This window comes from Manis pentadactyla, chromosome 14 (genome assembly GCF_030020395.1).
Source record: "Manis pentadactyla isolate mManPen7 chromosome 14, mManPen7.hap1, whole genome shotgun sequence".
NCBI classification, from domain to species: Eukaryota; Metazoa; Chordata; class Mammalia; order Pholidota; family Manidae; genus Manis; species Manis pentadactyla.
This window is the reverse complement of record NC_080032.1, coordinates 68,410,821-68,428,632: the sequence shown is the minus strand read 5'-3', so window position 1 is coordinate 68,428,632 and position 17,812 is coordinate 68,410,821. Positions and strand designations below refer to the sequence as shown.

General features: G+C 34.4%; 1 protein-coding gene and 1 long non-coding RNA gene across 3 annotated transcripts in view; one reads left to right on the top strand and one right to left on the bottom strand.

Moving 5' to 3' along the window:
• GABARAPL1 (GABA type A receptor associated protein like 1) overlaps window positions 1–13,636 on the top strand; it is a 32,410-nt gene extending 18,774 nt beyond the window's left edge. Inside the window, exons 5-6 of one of the 2 annotated variants that reach the window (XM_057492050.1) lie at window positions 10,183–10,238; window positions 13,617–13,636. In XM_057492050.1, coding sequence (XP_057348033.1) covers window positions 10,183–10,238; window positions 13,617–13,621 — 61 coding nt within the window. In that variant the 3' untranslated portion in view covers window positions 13,622–13,636. The other variant, XM_057492048.1, reaches the window with a different exon arrangement.
• LOC130680767 (uncharacterized) lies at window positions 1,698–12,729 on the bottom strand. Its single transcript, XR_008993801.1, has 5 exons — window positions 12,596–12,729; window positions 11,687–11,782; window positions 10,855–10,938; window positions 6,310–6,394; window positions 1,698–6,041 (listed from the first exon to the last, which is right to left on the bottom strand). It is a non-coding gene; the product is annotated as an uncharacterized LOC130680767 (long non-coding RNA).
• Window positions 13,637–17,812: the final 4,176 nt, after the last annotated feature.

Sequence of the window (17,812 nt, the reverse complement as noted above, 5' to 3'; positions counted from 1 at the left end):
AAGCAAATAGTAAGAGTTCATGTTCTTGAATTTATCCTAAGTAGATAATTTCACTTGACTCTCAATGAGAAGAAAATTTGATAGATATGCCTATTAAGATGTATCTATGAAAAAAATAACATTCATTGATCTGATGATTTATATATGTGGGACACATGCCATGGAACCAGAAACATCCTAGCATAGAACCAAAATAATATAGCATATGACATTATTTTAACAAAGTGATGAGTTGAAAATTTGGAAAAATGAGACAAAACCAGCCCATTTGGCTAAATTAGGGTGATTTCCCAACCTTAACATATGATTAGTTATAGTGACCTTTCTTTACAGTTGTGTGAATATGATTTGACAAAGGATAACAATGAGTGGGTTGGAGATTGTGTTTGTGGTCTCCCAGCCTGAGATTTTTCTAGTTCATGCACCTACTCAGGCCTTTGAAACTTTAAAACACTGATGTAATTATTACTAATTTCAAGAAGCTTTGGAATTCTGTAAGGCCTGACTGGAGGGACTAGCTTTCACCAAGATTTTTCTTGTTGATCTTTTTGTTTTGGCTGCAGCTTTAGCATAATTTAACAAGAAAGATCCAAAGATAGTTATTTGGTCTTATGAGTCTAGAGTAGGCTTCTGCTGGGCATTCAATGGCCAAGGACAGGGAAGGAAATAAAAACAGAACATAGTCAAAGCAGAAACATCTATTATATAGCAGGCAAGCTTGGTACTATGAACAGGCACCTATGTTACTTGTCTCAAGGAATATAAGTTCTAAGAAGCCTGGGTACTATGGAGGTAGAGAAGAATTGCTTCTTCAGTCTAGGCAGAAGCTTCTGAAGGCATGACCTGCCCTCTGAAGTTCATACCAGTTCAGCAGCACTATTTCTTGTCTCTTAAGTAGTGTGAGCATGGGTTCTAATGTTGATAGTTGACCTACCATCTCTCTTCCCTTCCAGCATTACTATAATACAACTTCTCTAACACCACTTTAAATTTTGACAATTTCAAATGAATTTAATTTGCTCCTACTAAAATCATGAAACCACATAGTCATGGAGGCAGCATCTGCATGTGTTTCTTATGCATTATTTTCCCATCCTAGAAAGTGACCGTCGAAGGCCCTGTAATTTAACATCCAGTGTGTGCATGCAATTGGACACCCTGATTCAAAGTCCTGGCATAGTAGTTACACAGTCAGAGAAGAGTGTTTAAGGAATGAAGGAGCTGCCAGCTGGGCACAACTTCTTCTGTGATGACCGCTGAACATTATATTTGAGGTTATGCTCAAAAGGTCCAAAGCTAGGCTTCCCGTTTCAAATCCCAGCTCCTCCACTGCAGACCTTTGGGCAGCATCTATACAATTCCTGTAGTGCGCTGCTCCCTCAGAGCTCCATCTCATTTCATCGGGTGGTTGTACGGATTAAATATATGAACACATGAAAAGTTCTTGGCACTTGGAAAATGTATAATAAATACCATGTTTTATATTACATACTTCACTTTCAATTGTATCTCTTTGCTACATCTTCTCTTAAAATGTTCTTCCTAATGCTAAATTTCCTGTGTGCTGCACATAGTAATCTCCTTAAGAAGAAAATTACCATGAGTGGGCTATGGAGATGTTCTGGGAGCTCATTTCTCCTTTCTAACTATCTTCTATTTTGCTACATTTATTGTTCAAATTCCTGTCATAATCTTGTTTCTTACTATGACTGGCTCAGTAAAGCAGCTCTTTAATCATGTTCTCTTGTACCCAGTGACTAATGGAGAGAGCAGTGTTTTTATATTCTTTAACTTTCTGCTATGGAAGAAAATTTTATACATCAAGTAGTACAGAGTTTGGTGGATTGCCTTGCGCCCATCACCCAGGTACAGGGTGTATTAATTCTCCAGTCCAGATGATTTCAGATACATGATTTAATCTGTAAATTTTCAGTGTAAATCTCTAAAAGGCAAACACAGTTTTTATAACATAATCTCTATTTGACAATAATTTCTCATTTCCCTGATTGTTACATATTTTTAAAGCCGATTAGATAGGGGTTCACTGCTGTGACTGGTTGATGCCTCTCTAATCTGTATTGTTCTTATTGTTGTTTATGTTGTGAAGGAAACTGGATTGTGTTGCTAAAAAACCTTTGGGGTTTTCTGCAGTCCTGGCTTTGCTGATGGCATATCTGTGTTGGTGTAGGACATGTTCTTCTATTTTTTTTATTTCTCGTGTATTGATAACAAGATAGAGACTTGGTAAGAATCAGATTGGATTTGTTTTGGGAAGAAAAGCCCTACTATTTTATAAAAGGGCTGTGTAATTGCATTCAGATATTTAATGTCTAGTGTTTCATTTTTATAGTGTTAACAGCAATTGATGATCATTAGCACTGTCCATCAACTCAACACCCATAGAAAATTAGTGATATTTGGATCATGCTCATTTTTATTTATTGGCCAGAAGATTTCTATAAACAGTAATTTTTACTTATCAATTATTACATCAGTCTAGTCATGGTTTATATAAGAAGCAATTTGCTGAAGAAATACTTAATCTTTTCTTTACCAGTTTTTTAACTAATGAGTAAGATCAGTAGGGGAGAGATTTTTATAAATTATTTTATATATAGATACTATTGTATTATACATATATAATAAAATAAAATAAATTTCAGACTCAGAAAAAGTTGCAAGAAAGATACAAAGAATTGATGGATGTACTTAACACAGTTCCCTCTATTGTTAACTGAGCAGAATTGAGCAGGCCAGGAAGACTTTATTCTGAACTACTGCAATAGGAGAGAGAGATTGAATTGAACTCCATAGAGAAAAAAGGGGGAAGAGTTTTTAAGTGCTGGGCTGAGCCAGTGAGAAAGTCCTGGAGGACATTAGGGGAAGGCTGTTCAGTGCGATGAGGTATCTGCTTTTGCTGATAGGCATTAATTGAATTAGGCTCCTATGTTCCCACAGAGAATGGGAGATCAGAATATTGCCTTTTTTGATGATTACACTTCAAAGGTATAGCTCCCTGGTCCTTGAGAAAGATGATCCTGGGTTGTAAAACTAGTAAGAAGCTGGGAGAAGAATTACATTTCAAAGGGGCAGAGAAAGAATCTACAGTTGCAATTCTTATGAAATAAATACACTAAGAACAGGGAGGTCAGGAGCCTGTAGGATGGACCATCTTGCAACTTTACTAGTCAAATACGAGCAATAAAAGAAAGTGGGAAAAAGTGATGATTTTAACTCTTGTTCCACTCTCCATTTTGATTTGTCCCCTGAAGTGTTGACCATATTTGCAGTTACATTTGGATTGTCAATGCTGTGCTGATTTTCTTTTTTTCGTATGGAATAAATTTATAGTTTTATGTTACAGTGACATTAACAAAATCATCCAGAAGTATAAATTTAAACACATTACACAGAGTCATCTTCACTTGCCCCAACCTTGAGTTTGATCAAGAACAAGAAAGCACTTTCAATCCCTCCTTTCACAAAAAACCCAAATCAGTTATCCACTCCACTAGTTGATAATGAACAGGATACTCATACTGAAGTGAAATAAATATATGTAACAATATGAAAGATCTGGATGTTTTTATTTTCCTTATCAGTGTTTGACACTGGCTAAATAACAGTTTTACAAAAGGAGACATCTACCTACAAGAACAGATGTGCAAATACAGGTTTTATAATGCAAAATATTAATCTTGTTAGGATTCTCATTGGAAGAGGTTTTAGAAACCAGAGTTGACAAGACCAAATTCAACATGATTTCAAAATACAATGTTTCCATGTGTATTTTTAATTAACATGATTAATTAATAAATTACTGTGTGCATGTAGGATTAAAATAAGGTGTTAATACCTTGTGCAAGAGCTTCAAAGAGTTTGCTGCTGCAGTCTGTATCTACCTGCCAGACAGTATACTGTAATTTTATTCTATTTAAAATCATAGACATTAATATTATATTTTTATAAATCACCATTCCTTTAGATGTACACCCACATTTACCTATTTCATTGCCCCTCATCCTGAATCTCTGATGCTCCTTTCAGGATCATTCTCTTACACCTAAAAGGACATTGCAGTGTATATCCTAGTGTAGACCTAAGGTGATGAACAATTTTTTTCTCTACTTGTCTTAAACTATCTCTATTTCATGAATGAAATATGACTATCTACTCAAATGATTCTCATGGAATATTTTCTCTGGGAATACAATTTCAGAATGTCAGTTGTCTGTAAGTAATTATATGGCTCCTATGTTTTCTTTTTCTTTTATAAATTAGCTGCCAATTGCTCCTTTGAGGGTAAATTCTGTTTTGCTCTGCTTGCTTTCCAGCTTTTTTTTTATTGAAGAGTCATTGGTAAACACAATCTTATATTGGTTTTAAATGTACAACCCAGTGGTTCAACAGTTACCCATATTATTAAATCCTCACCCCTACTAGTGCAGTTACCATCAACGTAGAAAGATGTTACTGAATCACTGACTATATTCTCCATGCTGCACAACCATCAGCTTTTTAATATGTATTTGGTTTTCAGTCATTATACATGATACACATAACTGTGTTTTCATTTTGTTCACCCTCCTGGGGTTCATAAGGCTTTGTCAATATGTAGTTTGGTGTCTTCTGTCAGTTTTGGAAATTAGCAAACATTCTCTCTTCCACTATAAGTTATGCAGAAACTGTGCTTTACCAAAGCAAATTCTGAGGTAATAGGTCATTAGGAGACACTGCCTTAGCAAACTCATTACTCTTCATATACATTTTTTTACTTGTTCTTCCTGAAACAGTTCACGAGTGATCTGTGTATAAAAGTTTACACAGTATGTGGATGAGATGAGGGCAGTGTAACGGGGGAAACTTCAGGTGTGCTTTGCTGAAAATTATTCAAAGTGGAATCCAGCCTCAGGACGAATGAATGTTACGAGTGTGAGGAATTCCAAAAGCACCATATGGAAAATGTCAGCATATATGCCATAAATTTACTATCACTGATATGGGTTGAAGTCTTTATTAAAGGCAATAACAGAACTTGAATGCAAAGAAAAACAATAACTGCATAGTGGAGAAGAACTAAAAATAAAGGAGACCTATATTCTTTAGGTCTGCCTATACTCACATACTTCTGTTCATTTCTTTGTTTTTTCATATTCCAAAGAATAATTAGTATAAAAATCGTCACTCCTGGGGAAGAGCTATTATAATATTAGATTTTTGAAAGTTCTTTTTCTCATCTTTTTCTCCCTGAAAAATATATCCAGGGGAGAAAAATGTCAGTCTGCTTGCATGAGTGACCTATTTCCAAAGTGGCAATATTCTTAAAACTTGGTTTTATATGATGTCTTCTTCTGGGGTCAGCACAGCATAATGGTTATGCTCAGAATCTCTGCAATAAGACTTTACTGGCTTAACTCTTGGTTCTAATTTTACTAGCCATGCAATCTTGGGAAAATTTCTCATCTTCTTTGGGCCTCAGTTTCTTTATTAATATGACAACAATAATCAGAGTACTGCCTCAGAGGATTACTGGGGCAATACATGCTTTAGTACAAGTAATCACAAGTATTATTATGAGGATGAGAAGCAATTAATACACGTTAGCTATTTTTTAGGTGGCAGTTTTGACTATTTTCCCTTTAGTTTTATGTCCTATGTAAATTTTCCCTCCATTTATTTACCAAGGTCTGAAATTTGTATATATTAATATTTACTTCTATATGCAAATGTTTTTAAAACTTAAAAAAACATAATAATTTTAAGTTCATATTTTCATATTTTGGGTTTGATTAAGAATTTCCAATTATAATACATGAAGTTTAGAATGCTTGAATGAATACAAGATATTTTTAAAAGTCTCTATGATTTTCTTCTATGTAAGAAACTATAGGAATGAATATCACACCAAACACTTCCAGTTTTTCCTTGCTATTTGTCTTGATAAGAAGGGAGTTCAGTGCTTCAGAACAATTTCCTGGCTGCCATGATTTTATTTTCAGCAGAAATAAAATATAAATTTTCTTCAGAGGAGAACCAATTACCTTGAAACACAAAAAGCACATGCATTAAAATAGCTTCACCACCTGTGGTCACTCAGCATGTATTTTTGTATTATTGTTTTCAATTATCCTCCTTAACTTCAATAGAAGTTCTGATGTATCAGAATTTTTCTGATAAGCACAGCATAGTAATCATAGAAATCTACTCTGATCTTATATACTTATTGACTGTATATATATGTATATATATACATCTAGATTTAAACACTTTACATGTATACCTAGATTCCCACTGCAATCCAATACATACCTGTTTTGCTAAATTACTCTGCAATATCCAGTCTCATTTTGATCGCTGATTCCTTGTGCCTTCAGAATCCCTTCTAGACATTGAACTGAAATTCACAAAATTTGGAAAAGACAATATATTTTAGGACTCATCACTTTCAAACTTGAAAGTGATTAACACTAGAGATAGTGAAGTCTTAAATTTCTTAAATATGTTTTATTGTTCTTGGAGGAATGAATCATAAATTATCATTTTCAAGCAACTGATATTAAAAGTATGAACTTTTACTTATGATGGATATTTCTAAGTAAATTATTGGTGCTTTAATAATTGCAAGTTTCTACATCTAATTGATGCCATTCTAAACAGGTAATAAAACTAGTAAGGACATAATGACCTAACTATCTTTGAAGCAAACACCTGTGACTTAACACACATCCAATCCATCACAAAATACTATTTTTCTGTCACTTCAATGCTTCATATATCTCTTCATAGTGCCATGACTTTTCCCTATTCAGACTTTCATTATTTTTATATTGAGCTACTATAATATCTACAAGCTTTCTGTCTCTAGTTCTCACTTGCCAATATTTTCCTCAAAATGCCTCTAGAGCTAACACCCAATGCACAGCTTGAAGAATGCTGCCTTTCAACTACCTTTAAAGATTGTCTCTGGTTTACACTCATTTAATGGTCAAACTCACTAAAATTAAACATTTACAAAAGTGTACTATTTTTCTTAACAGCTCTATTTCTATCTTCAAATGTGAAACCTTCAACCCACATTATTTCACACTGATGTGTTGTGTTTTATTTTGAAGGGTATGGCACTCTGGTTAGCACTACTTAAAGTAAAAAAAAAATAAATGGTATGTTCCTAGTTTGAGTGTGTTTTAGTTTGAGTGGTATATGGTTACTTGTGAAAGATTTTGGAGACTTCACATGAATTTTGGAGAAAATCTTTCTCATGCCTGCTTTACCAAGATTTGATCCCAACCCAGTTACCGAATCATGGAAATTATTGTTGGACACAAGGTTTCACTTGGTTGGGTCCCAACGCATATTGCTGGACACGTGGGAATAAATGTATCAACAGTGCTGTGTCGTTCCATCCCCAGACCACTTACAGTATTAAAACATTTTTCTTATAATAATTCAATAGAAAAAGAAGAAACATTATCACCAACTTTCCATTTCCCCAAACTTGCATTTTTCCATATTTGTTCCCTAGAAAGTATTCCATATTTTAAACATTTTCACTATAGTGCATGCTGTCAGTCACTGATTTGATGCGAGTTGAATATGGACCTACAACTTTTAAAAATGAAAAGCTACGTATAGGTGTCCTCACTGCGGAAGCAGAGCGTTCCTATGAAAGCTTCTGTAAACTGAAATGGCCCAGAGTTGAGTATCCCTGGTTTTCTGAGTTCCTGGTAGGCATTTGGCTTTTCTGAAAGACCTACGTTAGGACCTGTTTTTGCTAACTGAAATAAATCTGAAGAGGAATTTCACTTCTTCTGAAAAAAGCCATTACTATACTGATAGAGATCTCTTGTAAAAGCCAAGTGGCATTAACATGAACTTTGAGAGAGCGGGAGGTTACCTACAATCAAGCTAAATCCTAAGGCATCATTGAATAAGCCAGCCAGGTGAAAATCTCTCCCCGAGAACATTCTTGTTTGTTTGCAGAGTTTTCTTTCCATTTCTGTCATATGTCTGTTCATCTCTGGTTCATTTATGCTGAAGCTTTAATATCCAGGAAGACCTCCCTGCTAATTTCTAATGCACAGATTAAATTAGTTTATTTGATACAGAGAAATACATCTGTGGATTCAACTGTTTTGCTCTTCTTGCTTGCTTATTAAGACGAGTTTGCTAATAGCACAAAATAAAAGCTTCCATTTATTAGGATATTTCACCAATTTTTTAAGTTTATTTCATTCACAAGTGAGTATTCTACACTTAAATTACATTGGTGTTCTCATGACTTTACTGAGGTGTCTAATCAAAATAATATGTGCAGTTGCTATAAAACACAGCTTGGCCATCACCATAAAATACTTCTCCTACTTAGTGATAATTTATAAATAGGCTGTAATATCACAGCCTCATAGAGGAGTACCCATAAGAATCCTAAGCTGTACTCTATTTTGATATTTACTACCCTATGCCTGACATATCCAAAAATGGCTTCTTCATTTCTAGAATATAAGGCTTTCTTTTTTTATTCTTATAAATTAATAATGCATGAATCCATTTATTTTCCAAAAAAAGTGATTACAAATATGTATACTGTAAAAGAGAAAAGGCCTTGTTTATGTTTTCTATTTATTAAAAACTATTCTGCTCTTTTCTGATATAATTTCCTTTGAGATTATAATTGCTTTAGATCAGATTATGCCCTTTCAATAAATTTATACTCCATGTCCTTTGAGCTGTTGTTTTCTCTGCTTTATAACTTGAATTTATCTCACTTCCTGTATTTGAAGAAACTTTTCCCATTTCTGGTGTGCTAACAGCAGGTACTAAGTGTTCTATGGATTTATTCTTTTTAAGACTATGTATTTTTTATAATATTAAGACATTGAGTTTAAGCAATGTGTAGGTTCAGTCTTATATTCTGATCGTTTTGCTTCATTTTTTAATGAATATCTGCTCACCACCTTTTCTATCTTCCGCTAAATTTCCTCATTCCAGTTACTGGACTTGATGCCCTTTCAGTTAATTTTTAGCTGTCTGACCAATAAATTCTATAAATATGTTCACCTTTTATTCCATCTCACAGCTGGTGAATCTAATATCAATAATACTATTGTCAGGAATATGTTGGGGGGGGCGTTGTTTATTTTCCTCCATTCTTGTCCCCACCACAACAAAGAATTGAAGGGCAGAGACACAGTAGTGAAGCAGAGTAAGTTTTATTTAAAGTTATATACTTAAAGAGAGAAAATTAGGACGACCTCAAGGAGGAGATGTTTCGGGGGGAGTCAGTTCGGAAATGCAGGGAAGTCAGAGTACAAGGTGAGGAAGGAATTCATTAAATCGAGAGTGTCAGGGAATGATGGATCAGAATAATAAAGGAAGTTCATTGAACTGCTCCTCAGCAGGGGGCACATCCCCTGCTAAATCCTTAAGCCAGTGTCACCTGGCGTCCAGCGTCCACTTGGATCTGCACAGCATGGGAACTGAATTTCTACCACCCCAGGATTTGGGGGAGCCTTAGAGCACTGGATGGAATGAGATTATGTTCTGCAAACTTCCTAGAGACAAAAAAAGGAGACTTTCAGGCAGGCTACTAAAGAGCATGGCCGTGAACTATGGTTCAGTCTGGGTCACACAGGTGACGGTAATTTGCAAGCCCAAATCTGAGCTCTCAGCAGCCTCTCCTTACTTATCTGAAATGGGACAGAGGGAGTGAAGCTTTGAGCTTAAATCCAGAGGTTTAGAATGCACAGAAAAGTAACAAAGACACTTGTCACTGGAAAAGCACAGAGAAAAAATGTTATAAATTAATCAGTGAAAAGTTTATTTAAAGCAAAAAGGTGCACACTTGGAGAAAGGGGAGTGTGGGCTACCTCAGAGAAGAGGCGTTGAATGATTGGGAAACGGCTACGCACTTAGAAGGGCAACCTCAGAGAGAGGTGTGTGCTGAAAGGTTGGGAAAGAGTTTTTTTTAAGTTATGCACTTAGAAAGTGCGGGTGACCTCAGAGAGAGGAGTGCACTGAAAAGTTTAGGGTCTGGAGTTTTATAGGAGGTTGAGGATTTTCAGGAAAGCCAACAGAGTGCCAGGTGCAGACCTGCCAAATGGTCCCAAAATGTTCATTTTTGAAATACATAAAGTTTTTTCTTTTAACTTAACTCAAAAGTTTTCTGCTTTGATTCCTTTCCAGGAGAGCAGTTTCTGTTTGGAAGCAGATCAGTCAAGACTGTCTGTCCTGCCTCCAAGGTGGGCTGAGTTATTGTCTGTTTTATTAAAATGCAGTCTTACCTTTAAGAGGCAATTCTTCCTGAATAAGCTGGGCCTTTTAGGAGGCTAAAGGAAAGCTTACTTTATGTGCTAATTGACACAATGAAAGCATAGGCTATGCTGGGACACTTTTCTTTATCTGGGGGGTATTCAAATATTCTAGGCCAAGTTGCTCCTGGCCTTCTGAGCTTTAACTGACTAATTCATTAACTCTGAGTCTTTTCTGGCTGTCTAGTTTCAACTAGTTAACTCTCTGAGTCCCTTCTAGTGGGCTTTACTGTCCTTAAAAATTCTCTCTCCACCCCACTCATATCTATTTTCCTGCCCAACACTATGAGAAAATATAGAATGCTTCTATTGTTTTCCATTTTAATCAAAACACACAGCTATCTACTGACATCTTTGATAAAATCACCTGAGCCTATGCTATTGTTGATAATTCAAAAATTGAATGGATAAAATCACTCTTATGTAATTAAAATAACAAAGGAGAAAAATACCTTGAGGAAATCCTTAGGATCCATTTTAAAGACTTTAAAAAATTATATGCTAGCAATGAAAAACAATTTGTGAGGTAGCTCTGAAAAATACTTACCCTTAGCTGTCATGATTGCTGCTTGTACTAGAACAATTAAATAAAGGCAGGCAAATACTACTGTAGCAATGCACCACGGAGACACTGTTCAAAGAGAGAGAAGTGGGCCGCTGTGATCAATGCAAACGAGGCTCTGGAATAGAATTTTGGTCAAGAACTGTACTGAAATCTAAGTTCATGGGAGTACCGTGCTGTGGGGAAATCTACCCCAGCCCATGAGGGGAAATGTACAAATGATTTTGCAAATATGGGCACAACCAGAGAAGATATGACTATTTTTATGAAAGAACAAATTATTTGTGGACTAAAAAATTGCCCCATTAAATAAATTTTTAAAAGACTACAAGAGAGCACTTCAGAAATCCTATGAGGGATTTAATTCACCACCCTCCAGCAACTTTTAAAAAATGATTTTTCCCATCTTTGTAGCAGAACGAGGTTAAGAATAAAACTCCTACGGTGGTAGTTAGTTTTGATAAAACTCCGCTTGTTGTGAGATACCTCACGAGCTCCATTTTCTGTTTAGAAATACTGAAGTTCTAGAGGAGCACTTACCTTTTGCAAGACTAATAACTCACACTGGAAAAGTATATTTGAGACATTCTTTATTCTCTGCCTATGGGACATCATTCTAGGCCACCATGGCCTTCAGTGGCTTATATTTATTCCCATTTGCTTATAACACAGCATTTCAGGTCACTATGACCAGCCAAGAAATGGTGGCATGAGAAAAGAATTCTGACTCAGAGATTAGTCCCAGAATTTGTTTGTATGATGAGTTCATCAAAATATTCAAGCAAAAAAGGGAAGCTGGAGTTTTAAATGTTTTTACCTTTTGTCTTAAAAATCCTAGTTATTTTTCTCTTCTGAATACTTGAAGAGCAATGAAATCTGATGTCTGAGTATATTATACTTTCCTCACCAAACTCTAGAAAATAGAAAAAAATGCATGTAATAACTATAATATATATAATTACCATATGTGTGTATATTTGTGTACATATATGATACATGAACATACAATTTAAAAGCATTTAGAAATCATAAAACTTGTCCTATTTTATGCTTATAAGAAAGTTTTTAAATTTGCTCAGTCACGTAGTTGCCTTGTGAGATATGGCAAGTTCTTTTTAATTCTTAGCTTCTTTTATAAAGGATAACAACAGTATTCATTCATAGATGTATTGTGGAGATTAATTTAATGTGTATAAAATCAATAGCCTAGTACTTGAAACAATAACCATACAATAAGTGTTATTACTGTAGTAGTAATAATAGTAGCCATGTGGAATAGTAATTATAAGCATATAATGGGCAATAGCATCTAGAGTAACACTGATTGCAGAAGCAAGAGTAGAAATATAAAAGTTAATTTAAAAATACTATCTTTGCCCCTTCCTATAGTTGAATTTAATCTTAATGAAAGAAGTATGAAAAAAAATCATTTTCACAAGGCAGATAAATTCTCTTAACTGTATACTACATATACTCCTTCAGTTCAAGTGAAGCAGAACTCAAAGCCACCAAGTCAATAACATTTTTCCAAAAACTATTAAATCTAACTCCATTGTAACTATTCGCTTATCACACAATGATTGTCTGAAATTTAAATTTTAAGATCATTCATAAAGACAAAAGATTTTCAATTCCTCCTCTAAAAATATCTGGCTATGGACTTCGTTTATTATGTTCTTGCCAAATAAAGGGGTTGTTTAGTAATAACAGCAGTATCTAACTTTACCTGTATTTGTTTCATGTAATTCTGCCGGCAAAGGCTGAACATCAAGGCAGGGACTGGATGGCGCCGACCTCTCTGGTTCCATAGCTTAGATTAGATGCATGGAGCAGATAATGAGCAGAGGGTAAGAATGAGACAGGATTGAGGAAACAGATCTCTTAACATTGCAACATCAGACAGGATGTTTACTTTACGCTTAATATATAAACTACTTTTTTCACTTAAGAAAATAAAGGACAATGTAAGCCATGCCCTAGAGATTGCTCTTCTTCTATGTATAATGAAACACTTCTTCATTTTTGAAGATGAAATTTAAAATTACATTAGCCATAATGGTTTCTTCTCTGCCTTGTTATTTTTTCAAAGACAATGAAGAAACAATAAAGACTAAAGCATATTGATGTAAATAAATGATATATTCTATTTGAGTAAGATTGATTTTTTAATCTTTTTTCATGGCTTTAGGTATTCATGCTCATTATAAATAATTCAAACAATATGGGAACGTATCTTATAGAAAATCAAAACAATGTAAAACCCTCTTCCCTCAGTATAACCACTGTTCACATAATTATTCATAACTTATCCTAATTTTTCAAGGTACTAGTGAGGTGTTTTGTTTAGAAAACTAAAAGGAACAATTTAACTATCAATAAATTAAATAATGAAATTAATTATAATGTATTTCTACAATAAAACTTGTACAGCCATTAAATGTCTTTCAGAGAGTTTGGCAGGTCTTGATATGAATAATTTTCATGATACAGTAAGTGGGAAAAAGGTACAAATTATTGCATAATATGGTGTATCTTTTGTAGAAAAAAATATATGTGTGCTTGTAATATAATGATGCATGTCTACTTTCATGATTTAAAATTGTAATATAATAATATAGAAGTGATTAACTTGACAAATTTTTATTTTATATATGTGGTTACATTTTTGTGTTTTTGTTTTTAATGAACATACCTTATTTTTGTTATTGAAAGGATTAAAGTGTACACATGTGAAATTTTGTTTTTAGCCTAAAGTGTGCTGTGACCTGTACACCACAGTGACCACAGAGCCCCTGCCCTCACCTTTGATCAATAGAAATGAACTTCATAGCAAAAGCATATAATCTGACTGGGAGACCGTAGAGTGTTGGGTCTTACAGTGTTTTGGAAGAGGGTAAAGATAATGATCAGTTTTAGACATTTGAGTACATATGCATTAAATTCTAGAATAAATGCTGAAAGGATGGAAAGAAACGGTAACTTCAAAAATCATAGAGCAAAACATAGGTTGAGAAAAATAATCCAAAAGAAGCCTGAAAGGAGGGGGAAGAAAAAAAAGAATCAGTAGAACAAATAGTAAGCACAAAACTATGATACTGATTAAATGTAAAATATGTCAACAGTCAATTTGAATTCTCTAAACACCCCAGTAAGAAAAATCATCACGTGAGTTTTTTATAAAAAATTGAATGTTATGTGCTATTTGCAAAAGTCACATCTAATATATAAGGATATGCAATGATTGGAAATAAAAGGTGAAAAATATATAATGTAAGCAATAATCAAATTAAAGCTATCATAGCTCCTAACACCTGTTTAATGCAAAATAGAGTTTAAAGTGGGTTTCTCAACTATAAAAGTTTCAGCTCAACAATAATGCACCATAATTCTAAAGAACCTTTTAATAGGACTTCAAAATATAACAAGGATAAATGATATGTATATATAGAATGATCAATAAACAAAACACAATCATCTGGGGAAATTTTAATATACCTTTGGTACATGAAGCAGACCAAAAATATCACTATTTGGATGATCTAAAGGAGATTCAAACAACAGAATTTCCTTTATTGAAGATGTTAATTCCTCTCAGGTTTTGTTTGTTTAAAAGATGTATTTTCTCTCATGCTTGGGGAAAATGCCTTGGTATTGTGTTCTATCTTGATTCATTTTCTGTCAGCATATTGTATGTATCACTTTCTTCCCATTTCTATTTTGTATTGGTTTAGAAATTATACATAGGGCTTTTTCAATCTACTTGATCATTTTTAAGAGTTTCTTTTTTTCTAAACACAAATTTGTCATATTTCTTGAAGCATAGTAAATATAGTTAATTTATATAATGTGTCTGATTATTGCAGTATTAGTTGTGTACCTTCTGCTGTCTTTTTTGTTTCTGCTCGTTCTTTCTAAGGTGATGTTTACTTCTGTGCTTAGTTTTTTAGTTTGTTTCTGGCTTTGAGCTTATCCTCCTCACTAATTTATTTACGGGAATTAAATCTAGGATGAAATGAGTTGTTCTAGAGAGTATTTACATTTTCTTCTGTTAGGTGACAAAGAAACATTACTAATTTTGACATTTAAAAAATAAAATTTGGGAGACTGATGTCATCAAGATGGCAACATAGGTCCTTCCTGAATTCAGTCCCCCTCAAAGACCAGTGAGCAACTATCTGTAGACAAGAAACCACTGTGGAAATCCTAGAATGCCGGAGAGAGGGTGACGTATCTGCTTGGAATACAGAGGCCAGGAGGGACTGCGTTAGAAGGGTGAGAGAACTGGCTGCATTCTGATCACAGTAAATGTGATACATCATGTGAATACAATGAAAGAAAAACATCACATGATCACCTCAATAGACACAGAAAAAGCATTTGACAAAATTAAACATCTGTTCATGAGAAAAACTCATAATTAACAAATTAGGGATAGAAAGAACATACTTCAAACAATAAAGGCCATATAGGACAAGCCCACAGCCAACATTATACTCAGTGGTGAGAAGCTGAGTTTTCCTCTAAGATCAGGAACAAAATAAGGGCACCCACTGCTCCTATTCAGCATAGTACTGAAAGTCCTAGCCAGAGAATCAGGCATGGAAAAGATATTAAAGTCATCAGAATTAGGGAAGAAGTAAATTTGTCTCTATTTGAAGATGACATGATTCTATATATACAAAATCCTGAAGACACCACCAAATACCTATTAGAGCTAATCCATGAATTCACTAAAGTTGCAGGATACACTATTAACACACAAAAATCAGTAATGTTTCTGTACACTAGCAACAAATAATCTAAAAAGGAAAGTCCCATTCACAGTATCAAAAACAATAAAATACTCAGGAATGAATTTAACCAAGGAGGTGAAAGCTCTCCACTCTGAAAACTAGAAGACATAGATGAAAGAAATTGAAAAAGATACAAACAAATGGAAAGACAGCCAATTTAAATATACTCAATTTAACTGTAATTATTTTCTCACTATGTTCCAGGTAGTGAGTGGGAGGGGAAACCTAAATTGCTTGGGTAGAAAAGCTGTAATTTTAACTAACGCTCTCTCTAATCTTACCTAACTCTCAGACCAGAGACAACAGGGGTCAGAGATGGACAATCTAGAGTGTTGTGGGTTGTTCGGATACATCAGAAACTGGAGGCCAGATTTCAAAGTAATAACAAAATATTATATTAGTCATAGCTTTAATGTCAAATAGTATGTGTGAAAACACTTGGCATTTGTAAATATTCCGCTCTTTTTAGATGAGCTTTTATATTAATAAAAGTTATAAATTATATGAGGGAATCAATCAGGCCTTTTTTTTCCACTGTAAAATGTAAGAAACATACAGTAAATAAAATACATGTATGGAGATCAATGAATAATAATAAAATAAATGCTAGGTCAAAACAGGCATCCTAGACCCCAGAGTGTCTCCTACACTGGTCTTCCCTCTTATTACAATACTTCTTCTAGAATTAACTGTCTTTTTGGTTTTCTTGCTTCTTCCTTATATCAAAAATGTATGCATGTATCCTTAAATAATGTAGCTTTTTTTGGCTTGTTATTTTATTATATGTGAATGGAATCAAAATATACTATTATTTTGTGCACTGTTTTGCCATTGACTATTACATTTGTTAGATTCATGTGTGTTACTGTCCAGCTGTAGTTTACCCTTTTTATTGCTGTTCATAATTTTTTTATATAGTATGTCCTTAATCAGTTTACCCACTCTGCTTTTGATTGGCATTTGGTTGTTTCCCATTTTGAACTGTTATAAATAATGCTGGCTGGATGGAGTGTTTCAGTGACCAGGTGGGTACCTGAGTATATATACATTTTTCTAGAGTAGCTCTGGACATTTCCCCTCATCACTAGTGTTTAGTCTCTTAGTCTCTGGGCCTTTGCTCACTTGCCAGAAGAGAGTTGGCTTAATGCAGTGATGAAAATGTGAAAAATGAAACACCAAAAAATAAATAAATAAACCCCCTTGTTAAAGGCCACTAAGCGGGCAGGCAAATTTAAAAAAAATTTTTTTTTTTATTAAGGTGTGATTGATATACACTCTTATGAAGGTTTCACATGAAAAAGCAACGTGGTTACTACATTTACCCATATTATCAAGTCCCCACCCATACCCCACTGCAGTCACTGTCCATCAGTGTAGTAAGATGCCACAGATCCACTGTGTGCCTGAGTGAAGGCAAAATTTGATAGTCTGATGTGAATTAGCACCAGGCAGTTTGACTTTCTGCATCATATATATGCAACGTGGATGCAGGCAGAAAGAAGATGGAATTTAATTTGGCTGAGTGAAGCGGTTAATTAGGCATTTAAGATGGAACAAGAGCAATTAATGGCAATGAAACCCTTCAGGCAACCCACCATTAGGCCTAGGTTTATGTGAGTATGTCATGGTATAAGGAGAAAATAAAAGTCAGGAGATGAATGAAAGTCAGGAGATGAATGACGTAAAGCTATTCAGGGATAAAGTTGGTGGAATTAAGAAAGTTAGGAGGTGAAATGAACAGTGTCCCCTCACAGATTTTTTTTCTCAGATAGTTACTGCTCCAAAGACAGAGTTGTTTTGATCTTCTGTCTCAATCCAATGGATCCATTGAGACTCAAACCCATTTTTCTATATCTTCAGGATTGATTCTCCTCCTTGTATGACACTTGAGAACTTTATGTTTCTTGAATAAAGAAGGGAAGGAGAAAGGGGGAAAGAAAGAAGATAAACATGTATCATTGTTGGACTTCCTAATTAATACACTCACTTTTATTTCTATTGTAAGGGAGAGTTCAGTGCCCAAATGAATCAATTTCCATTTTGGTTTCGGATAATTTTTAAAATTCTTAAAAACTCAGCTTATTATGTGTCCCATCATATGGTGGAACAGGATGGAAGAGTGATATTTAGAAGCTGATTTTGTGATTTAA